The sequence below is a fragment of the Rosa chinensis genome, chromosome 1, assembly GCF_002994745.2.
Source record: "Rosa chinensis cultivar Old Blush chromosome 1, RchiOBHm-V2, whole genome shotgun sequence".
Classification (NCBI taxonomy): domain Eukaryota; kingdom Viridiplantae; phylum Streptophyta; class Magnoliopsida; order Rosales; family Rosaceae; genus Rosa; species Rosa chinensis.
Window position 1 is genome coordinate 4,589,669 of NC_037088.1, and position 10,739 is coordinate 4,600,407.

At 41.1% G+C, this 10,739-nt stretch overlaps 2 protein-coding genes across 3 annotated transcripts; one reads left to right on the top strand and one right to left on the bottom strand.

The window, feature by feature from the left end:
- The first annotated feature begins 450 nt into the window (after positions 1-450).
- LOC112182635 (peptidyl-prolyl cis-trans isomerase FKBP42) lies at positions 451-4,412 on the top strand. Of its 2 annotated transcripts, none has more exons than XM_024321146.2 (8): positions 451-605; positions 740-803; positions 1,761-1,943; positions 2,307-2,396; positions 2,669-2,853; positions 2,969-3,091; positions 3,215-3,367; positions 3,870-4,196. In XM_024321146.2, the coding sequence occupies exons 2-8, from the start codon at positions 767-769 to the stop codon at positions 4,194-4,196; spliced, it is 1,098 nt and encodes a 365-aa protein (XP_024176914.1). In that variant the 5' UTR covers positions 451-605; positions 740-766. The 2 variants fall into 2 exon arrangements, with proteins under 2 accessions (XP_024176914.1, XP_024176913.1); XM_024321145.2 differs by having other exon boundaries at positions 478-633; positions 3,870-4,412.
- A 1,243-nt stretch (positions 4,413-5,655) lies between these two features.
- Positions 5,656-10,739, bottom strand: LOC112181836 (protein OBERON 4). Its single transcript, XM_024320231.2, has 2 exons — positions 7,365-10,739; positions 5,656-6,578 (listed from the first exon to the last, which is right to left on the bottom strand). Exons 1-2 carry the CDS (start codon positions 10,480-10,482, stop codon positions 6,019-6,021), a joined length of 3,678 nt encoding a protein of 1,225 aa, XP_024175999.1. The 5' UTR covers positions 10,483-10,739; the 3' UTR covers positions 5,656-6,018.

Sequence of the window (10,739 nt, forward strand, 5' to 3'; positions counted from 1 at the left end):
AAGAAAGATGATTTGGGGCCTGTTTTGAGAGATCAAATCCTTCAAAGCCCTAACAGTTGAATCGTTGCAGATACCCCTGCAATTCCAACTAAGAATATCCAAATCCATGGAAGGAAGAAACTTGATATCAAGGAACCCTAGATAGTCACCCTAGACGCGGCTAGGTCGACCATTTTCCCTTAACACAATGTCACCCGCGAGAAACGAGGGCATATTGCTAGTTAATTGAATCTAAATTGAGTTTGTAAATCTCAACAGTTCTAATACCATAGCGAATTCAGTTAGTATCAAAAAACCGACCAATAAAACCGGATATCCACCCCTTTCAAAGTATGTTGGTTTTTTTAAAAGTTAAAATTATGAAAATGACAAGTTTGCTAAGATGGTCAGATACAGGGACTGAATAGTAATAAAAACAGTGATTCAGAGGCACCAAAATGCAATTATAATATCTTACGTATTTAATTACCTCCATCTCCCTCTCTCTCTCTCTCTCTCTCTCTCTCTCTCTCTGGAATCTTCTTCGATCGTTGAAAATTGATTCCAATTGAACCAGAGAAGCAATAAAGCTCAGATCTTTGCAGCTCTCAAACAAACTCCAATCAGTGAGTGAAAAACCCTTTTCTTTTCTGGGTATGCATTTGCATTTTTCAAGTGTTCCATCTGATTTCATCTAATGTAGTAAAGTCTGTTTCTTGGTTTCACCGACGCCCTCATGAATTGAATTGGGTCTTTGCAGATTGGATTGCAAAGGCTGTGATATATAATGGAGGATGTCCAGGAGCAGCAAAGTCAATCACTTGGTACTTCATCCTACTCTGCCCTTCATTTTCAGTTATGAAATTTTTACAGCTCTAGTTGTGATGTTGGTACCTTTTTCATGTTGTTAATCATTGATGATTGATTATCTGAAGCTGAAATCACACCACCAAGTTTGGTTTTATGTGAATTTAGAGTAATATAGCAGTTTTGAAATTCAAGGGAAATCTACAATGACCGGTATTTGTTTTAGTAATAATCTTAGGAGGAATTCCGTTTTGTAGTGTAATAACAATCAAGAGATCATCAGTTTATTTTTGATGGAATGGAATTCAGTAGCGACTGAGTTCGATCTTAAGGTATAAAAAGACTCTAAACTTTGGGGATGCCACTAGTAGTAGTAGTTTTGTTAGCACTCGGATCAAACTGAGTCTTGAAATGTTCACTTATCTAGTGTGATACTGTTAGAAAGTGGTTTCGTAGCTTCAAGTCATGTTTGTGATTCAACAACCTTCAGATAGGTGTTTTTTTTTTTTTGAGTCATTGAGTTGGACTGCATACATGAAGATGTTTTTCTTTTATCGTTTTCTACTTAATTCTTGACAAACTATTTTAGGTCTCATTCTTATGATTGGTTACTTGATTACACCATCTTATGTTTTTCACGAGTTGATTAGCATCTGAAATGTATGTAAGTTCCAAGAAGAGACAAAATACTTGGACAACGGTGACTATGTTTTTGTGCTCCTCATACTTTGATTTGTCATTCCTCCACATTTTTACCTTGAATTGCGTGTATTTCAAAATTTAGTAGCTATATGTGAGGACAACTAAACAACACCTGTCTTGTTAAGCATAAAAGTAAGGTGTTTGTTTTCCCCTCCTCTTATGAGTGGAGCAGATTACAGATGACCATATTTTGTTCTCTTCAAGTGGTCTTTAGCAAGTCATGTGAGCTTTGGAAACATTGCAAGATATGCTAATGTCTGTATCTTTTCTAGGTCAAGATGGTGAAAACGAAATAGTCATTGAAAATGCTGCATCTGTTCATGGGGAACCTCCTCAGGATGCTAATGGCCCCCCAAAAGTTGATTCCAAGGAAGAAATTCTTCAAGACAAAGTCAAGAAGCAAATCATTAAGGAAGGCCATGGTCCGATACCATCCAAATATTCGACATGCTTCTGTAAGTGTCAGATGGTTTGCTTATTCTAGTATTTTTGATGGGGTAACCTTTGAGTACTTGTAGATATTCTTCTATTTCTGATAAGTTTCAAGCGAGACATCTCACTTATTGCACAAAATTCATATTTGGAACATCTAATAAAAAGTACATTTATAAAATATACAGACAAGACAAGCACACACCATATGTATCTCGTATGGTTGATGTTGAAGAAAAAGCAATCACACACAAAGTACACATACTATATCATTGGGAGGTTTACATATAGTGTAGATTAGCCAGATATTTTACTTTAAATTTTAGTTTTTTGTTGTCAATAATTAAGTAATTTATCAATATCTGACGTCTTCATACATGTGATAGTGCATTACAGGGCATGGACTGAAAGCACACAGCATAAGTTTGAAGACACGTGGGACGAACAACGACCACTTGAAATGATTTTAGGAAAAGGTAATTGCCTTGCCAAGTAATCTATTGCTATAAATAATTTGTGGATTCTAAATATATGGAAATGAATGTTGATGAGTTGCTTGTTCTTACGTGTTCAACACATTTAGTTTTGGAATTTGTATGTTGCATTAATTCACTCAATTTTCTTTCGTCATCCTGATTATTATGTAATTAAAGATTCTACACCAGTATCTATATGGAGTCATAGACAAGTGGCCAAAATAGGAAATGAACTTCTTCTAGTTAGTAATATTTTTGTTACTGCAACACAGAGAAAAAAGAAATGACCGGCTTGGCTATTGGCGTATCCAGCATGAAGGCTGGAGAACGTGCCCTATTACATGTAGGCTGGGAGTTGGGATACGGAAAAGAAGGAAACTTTTCTTTCCCAAATGTTCCACCCTCAGCAGATATATTGTATGAAGTTGAGCTTATTGGATTTGATGAGACCAAAGAAGTAAGTTGCTTTCAATTGTCCTCCCAAGTAATTATCAATAAAAGGTTCAATTTCTTTTTTAGGACTTGACTTGAGTAATATGCTAAATGTATATATGTGGGTCTTTCCTTCATAGGGGAAAGCTCGCGGTGATATGACTGTGGAGGAGAGGATTGGAGCAGCAGATAGAAGAAAGATGGATGGAAATGCTTTATTTAAGGAGGAAAAACTGGAGGAGGCTATGCAACAGTATGAAATGGTTACGAACTTGTGATTCCTAGATATTACATTTGTGATTCCAGATGAGTTCCTGAGTTGCACAGTTTCTTCAGCTCAGTTTCATGTGACAACAATCTGATGGGTGTTCTCTGTTTTTTGTCAGGCAATAGCATATATGGGTGATGACTTCATGTTCCAATTGTTTGGGAAGTACAGGGACATGGCTTTGGCTGTTAAAAATCCATGCCACCTTAACATGGCAGCCTCCCTCATAAAGCTTAAGCGATATGAAGAAGCCATTGGACAGTGCACTGTTGTAAGTATATCAAATCACAAGAAAAGTGTGTTTCATTTATTATTGGCAATTGTATTATTCATCCCTAAGATACTAGGAAGTTGAATTATATTAAGCTTATTTAGGGACTGAGATACCAGAAGTTATTTAGGGACTGAGATACCAGAAGTTCGAGTCGTAGTAACCTTATAGTGCTTGAAAAATGGTTGGTCTTTAGTATGGCTAGTTGGCTACAGTCCAATACAATGACTTTGAAGGCTTACTGGCAGGGTTTTAATCTATAATCAGAGTCAGAAAGTCCTTGCTTTATTTGAACCGTTGTTCCTATAACAAAATTAAAAATACTGCACTATGATCTTTGTAGTATACTAGTATGTGCCTATGACACTCCAACCCAGCCGTTTTTGTCCTTGTCATGATTCTTTTGCATTGTTGACAGCCTCATCATGCATGCTTTTTTTCAAAGATACCCAATAATAGAGTTTTTGAAACTTCTGTGATAACTATCTTTGATTGAGTGCAGGTACTGACAGAAGATGAAAACAATGTCAAAGCCCTATTTAGGCGAGCAAAAGCCAGAGCAGAGCTTGGGCAGACAGATGCTGCCCGTGAAGATTTTCTAAAGGCACGTAAGTTTGCTCCTCAAGACAAAGCTATTGCAAGAGAGTTACGCCTGCTTGCTGAACATGACAAGGCTGTTTATCAGAAACAGAAGGAGATCTACAAGGGAATTTTCGGACCAACACCAGATCCTAAACCCAAGCGAACTAATTGGTTGATCATTGCTTGGCAATGGCTGTTGTCATTGTTCTACAGTATCTTCAGGCGTGAGAAGCGAAAAGCTGAGTAGTCAAAACTCTTTCTTTTTTTGACCAAAGAGACTCTTGAATTGTAACATAAGTGAGGAGATTACATGATTTGAATAAACACTGAAGACTTGTTGTGATCCTAAAGGTTCACTCAATTGTGAGGGGAGGATTCCATTAAATCTTGGATGGCAACAGTTTTCGGTTCTAAGATACATGGACTGAATGTATGATTCTAAACTTTTCGGCAGGAATTTATTTCTCGTTTTTACCTTGTTAAAAGAACAAGAAATTTTTCTTCAAAAAAAAAATATATATGAAATTCATTCTCAAAAAAAAAAAAAAGAACAAGAAATTAATCAAAGCCTTTCTTATAGTCATGGCGGAGACTTTATGTTCGAGGGCGTTGTTGATCTCCCAGACCGGACATGAAGATATAAATCAGAAACAGAAAGCAGCCTTTCGTTGTGGTACGCTGTAGTGCACCACCATAGGGTTATAACATACTACTTTCACAATCATAATTGCAAAAGGAAAATGAAATTGCCTTGTTAAAGTGGTAGTTGTAAAAATCATATTCAGAATTACAGTTGGTTTTTATTTACAGTCTTTCTATGCTAAGCACCTACTTAGATTTTAAAATCTAAGGATTTTCTTGAGTAGAGTCACTTTTCGATCACATATTCACATCTCGACCGTTCAATTTTTAGATCTTAATGTAGAGATCACTTCTGCAAATTTTCAGCCAAATTGATGATCGTTAAGGTATCAATTTAGATTAAATCAATGAAAGAACTGAATCTGTCCAACCTGAACCGTTCATGTTTATAATTGTAAATCTCAGTTTTGAATTTTGCTGAAAATTTACATAAATAATATACTCATATACCTAAACACTGAACTGACGAGATGTCGATATGAGATCAAGAAGTGAGTCTATTCAAATAAATCTCTAAAATCTAAGGAGGTCCTTAGCATAGAAATATTATTATTTACATGTTTTTTTTTTTTCTTTCCTTTGTAATACCATGAGACCAGAAAGCATTGCCGGTTTGCGTTGACGTTTGAGGTCCAGAGTCTCACCCTATCCTGACCATAAGTCTCTCACCTATCTACCTTACACGTGGTGTACTGTCGTGTAGTCTAGTACCTTTCTCACTACCTTCGTAGTAGTAGTCTCCCTTTCAGTCCGACAAAACCCTATCAGACAGCAATTGCAGAAGGGAAAGGTCAAGGCTGAGCATTCATCTGGTGTCCGGTGACCTGGTCTATGGGCGGGATAAACCTATGGCTTGACGCCACGTTGTTGCACGAGCACGAGTTGCCATCAACATTATTCTAAAGAAAATTCTTGCTCGCGCGCCAATAATAATAGTGACTGATGTAGATACCTCAAGCATAGGCGACTGACCAAAACCCAAAAGCAAAGGAAGGAAGCGTGAAAAATAAAATTAAAAATTTAAGGTAAATGATTTGATTGCTCCATTAAGTTCAGCACACTACTGGAAATTAAAAGTGAGCACCTGCAATTGCTTAACCACATTACAATCAGGCAACAACCCCGAGACGTATCAAAAATTTGATCCACGATTTATCCCCAGATTCGTAAAAGGGGGGAAGATCTAACTTACAACACATAACTGGAAATAGGGCACTCTCTGTACAGATTATGGTTAGCAGTGCAAATACTGGTACAACAAAAACAAATACAACAGAACTACCTTGAAAATAAGCCTAAAGATCACCAGCTTCATCAAATTGGAGCCGCGATGCTACAATAGTACACATACAATTTTCAGCGGACACAAGGTTAGAATTACCTGCCACACTGACAAATTCTACAGCAAATCCTGTTCATCTTGCAAATCACAAGGAAAGGTTTCGCTTTGTTGCTTCCATTTTTAATAAAAGATCTTTAATATCCGCTTCCATCCTCATCTTCATATTGGAATATTCTCGATGAGCTCGATCTAGAGACTGCAGTTCCTCAAGTTTCTGTTTCCGCATTTCCTCAGCTTCAACAAAACGGAGTTTTGTTATTCTATTCCTATATTCTTCTTCAATTTTCTCATTCTTTGCCAGTGATATGCGTTTCAGCCCCTCAGCTTCTTTTCTTGCTTCGTCCGCACGTGTTTGGAACATTTTAGCCTCGGCCTGCTTGATCCTCACAATACTCTCCAACTCATCGAAAACAGGTTCTTTTTGAGAACTCATCTGCAACTCTGACTCCATAATGCGTTTATCGTGCTGCTCATAGTTGTAGCTAGGAAGAACGCTAGGAGCAGATTCCAACTGACGGGCCTTTTCTGTATATACAGACTTTAGCCATGCTGGTTCCTGGCTTGGCCCAGCAATACCACTGCTTCCTTTACCTAGATCCTTCCCAGGTAAAATGGGAGTTTTGCCCAACTTGGAACTGTCAGTATCTGCAGCCAAGAATCACACAGAAAACACTCAGATTCCGATACACATTGGAAACTGCAAACTCATGTCATTTGATGGAAATAAGATACAACTGCATCACCATATATCTGAATCTCATATAAGCATTCAAAAGCAGTTCAGATTTACTTATTGCCACTACAGATGCCTGGATCCCAGAATGCTAAAAACAAAATGCATCAAATACAGAAATCATTGTTACAGTTTATATGTCCAAAATTATATCATTTATTTTTGCACTCTGGTATTAGTAGATCCCTATTATATAAAGCAGAAAACCTCCCCCCCCCCCCCCCCCAAAAAAAAGACTTCAACATATAAATAAAAGGCTTAACTGCTTCTTTATTATCCGAGTGCTGCCATATCTGTGAAATCAAAAATACTACTGAAGACAATTTGACAATTTTTCACGAGTATTCCCAAAAAATTGCATTAGCACATCCATATCTTATAAACGATGGATAGATGCAAATTTCAAATAGGCAAGAAAGTCCGTTTGAGAAACTTTGACTTTTTTTTAGGCATAAAAGGCCAATTGGTATAAAAGGTCGAAGAATTGGCTTTTTATACATCAATAGCATATAACATTCTGCATAGATATTTTTGGCAAGACCATCTTAAAATCATTCCTAGCAATATTACTCATAGATAAAAAGCACAATACCAAACTGAAGTATTATGACAAAGTGTATGTATTATGACCTCAGAACCATTAGGAAAACAGAACACAATTTATTTTGCAGATAAAAGTCATAAAACAAAGAACTTACCCTCAAGAAAAGCCATTATGTAACTGTAAACCTCCGGAAGGCTAGACTTATTTGCCAATCTAACCACCGATTCATCAGCAATTTCATACAGCCGTCTCCCTCTCATGTCCTTGCTGACAAGGAAAATTCTCTTAACATATTCAAGTTCCCTGGCAAGATTTTCAATCGTCCAATCCTTGGCAAAATGCTGAAAAACCTCCTTCACAAAGCCAAACATCTCAGAAGGATGATCACAAGCAACACAATGAAATTGCATCTCAGTCGTCCCTTGAGATCCAGTTGCACTGCGTCCATTTCTAATATAAGATTCCCGCAATGCACAATCAGCATGGCACCAATGAAGACAAACATCACACCCAATCCAACTACATGTATTTGAGGCCATATCAAACTTTGAGCACACAAGACACATACAAGCGCTGCAAAATCCATTCTTTTGCGAACAGACCTTGCAATCACATTCATCCGCAGGCACAGGACTCCGACAAGAAGGATTTCTGCATCTCAAGTACAGAAAAATCTCAGCCAAATCAGAAGATGACACACTGCACTCTTGCTGAAGAAAATCTGGTAGACCAGTCTTGAGAGCAACCAATATTTCCAATTGTGCCCGATGGGCTTTTAGTAGCATCTCCAAGGTTATGTCAGACCTGTTCTGCAGTGCCTTCTGAAATGCAAATAGTTGCATGCGCTTATCCACATTTAACATAATCTCGCGAATGCTCTCCTTCACACATGCTGCATGTTGTCCTGTCATTTCATGAAACTTCTTGGCCATTACATGGACTGGATCAGATACTATCCTGGCAATGATTGTCTCAACAAAATCAGCCCCACCGATGAGCAACTGCTCTTTTTCCTTCTGGCTGCTAGTCCTATATAAACTACCACTACTTCTCTCTCTCATTAGTCGTTTCCTGTCAAAACTATAATTTGATCCCATTTCTTGAGATCCAACACTATGCGAAGGTGACCTAACATCCTCATGGTGCTTTGGGTGCCCTCCTGACAACTGCTTATGGAAGCTTAGCTGCCTGTCAAATCCATTTGCCACTTTAGAGCTTCCTTCCGAATGTTTAACTTGTTGCCCTTGCACAGATTGACCATTTGTAACGCCGGACTGTGGATGAGAACCATTGCCAGTCATCAAGGTTTTTTGATAAAATGGAACCTCCTTATTCTTAGCCTCATTCTGAGCTAGCGCCTGCCAATCAATTCCCTGGAAAAGGGGACGACTTTTAACCGATTGCTCAAAGTCCATTGAATTCTGGGTCGTTAGTGAACAGCTAGGATTGTGATAAAATGACTGAGAACCTGAAAAAGATACTGATTGAGTAAATCCATCCGAGTTGGTACAGAAAGTGTTAGTTAAAGACTGAACACTCATTGCTTGATCAGGAGAACCAGGAGTGGCACCAATAGGTAACAAAACATTAGGCAAGCTTAGTGAAAGGTCAAGCGGCTCAAGTACCAACTTCTCATCTTTCATATTAACACCAGAATCAGCTTTCTCCTGCCTCCTAACAGGAGAGGATGTAAACAACTCGAAACCCCTAGTGCTCGGTCCTTCCATATCATTGTCCATGCAAGTTAGTAGTTCTCTGGATTCTCTCTCAGCCCATCCACTATTTTCTGCTGAATCCTCCACATGGGCCACGCTTTTCCCTTTGTCCTTGAAATTCCGAGTCAAATCCGCACTCAGATTCAGTGTATGAACTCCAGTGTCCTCTGTCACTTCCCTATCAGACTCTGTCATTTCGTCATCCTCAGCCTTCACTTCAAGGTCTATCCCCTTGTCTTGCTTTGGCTCCTCGCACACTTCCAACGACCTCTCCGAAACCACTTCCTTGCTCACTTCCTCCTCGCACTCATTCCCTTCTTCCCTCGCAAATTCTTTTCCACCGTACCCATCTTCCTGCCCCCCTACATTTGTGGTCTCATCAACCGAAGGCAACTCATCTTCTTTCTTTTCCTCTTCTTTCCCCTCACACACTCCCTCTTTCACCTCTTCTCTATCTAAGCACCCATCTCTCTCCTCCATAACCGTAGTCCCCGTTTCGCTCCCAATCTGAACTCGGCCTTCTTCCATTTCAGCTCCACCTTCAGGCACCACCTCTGGCTCTTCACCTCCATCCCCACCTTCCGGTTCGGCTTCGGGCTCAAGCTCTCCTTCCTCCATTTCACTACTAGTCCTACTTCCACTCTCACCCTGAACCTCCTCCACCACAGCCTCGGCCTCAGGCTCTGGCATAGGTTCCGGCTCCGGCTCGGGCTCAGGTTGGGGCTCGGGCTCGGGCTCCCTCTCAGGTTCGGGCTCCGGCTCCGGCTCCGGCTCGGTCTCGGTCTCAGGCTCACTCTTCTTCACCTCAACACTCTTGGATTGCTCACTCCCAACAGAATCTTTGGACCAAGTCGGCGACTTAGACTTTGATTTCGATTTCGACGATTTCCCGTCTTTAAATCTCCTCGGCGGAGACCTAACCCTCGACTGCTCGCTGCCGGAATCCCTCGAATTCGACCACGACGGCGACCGGATGCTAAACCCTCCACCCTTCCCTCTCTCCTCCAACCTACTACTACCACTACTCCTCCCTCCTTCCTCAAACTCCTTCCCGAACCGCCGCCACGACAGCGCGCTGCTCCCTTCCCGCCGCGACCGGTCCCTCTCCGATCGGAACCCTTTCGGAAACTCCGACCCCCTGCTCCTCGACCCGCCGCCGCAGAAGCTCTCCGACCGGTGCATCAAATTACGATCGTACCCTCCGCCGCCGCCGCCGTCTCTGTTATACCGATCCATCCCCTTCCTCCGATCAAACCCCCCGTCGACGTCCGCCGGCCTCTTCCTCACCATCCTCGACCCTCCTCCGCCGCCGGCCGCCAACTCGCGATCGTCGTCTCCCCTATCCCGGTCGTACGACCTCGCCGCCGCCGCCGCCAGAGAAGAGGCGGAGGAGGAGGAAGAGAGCAAGCCCTTGCGGGCGGTGTCTGGTTTGTTGTAGTAGAAGCTTCGGTGGGAAGAGGAGGAGGAGGTCCGGCTCGGGTTCGGGTTCGGGTTCGGGTTTGGGCTCGGATCCTTACCGTAAGAATCGAGATCCTCGCTGGATCTCAGCCTCTTCATTTCTCCTCCCTAAAAAAAAGGGGATTAGCTACAAAGTCGGTTGTGAATTTTCCCCAGAGGTGGAGTTGAAATTACGGCGAGTGCCACCGGAAGCGGGAAGTCGGTTGTTGTTGTTGTTGGCTTGTTGCAGAGTCACAGAGCGGCGGAGGAGGCGGCAGGGGACAGGGGCATAATTGGAAATTGGGGAAAATGGGAGCGAGAAGGGAAGGGAAGGGAAGGGAAGGGAAGGGAAGGTTGGTGTTTTTTGGGTTCAAACT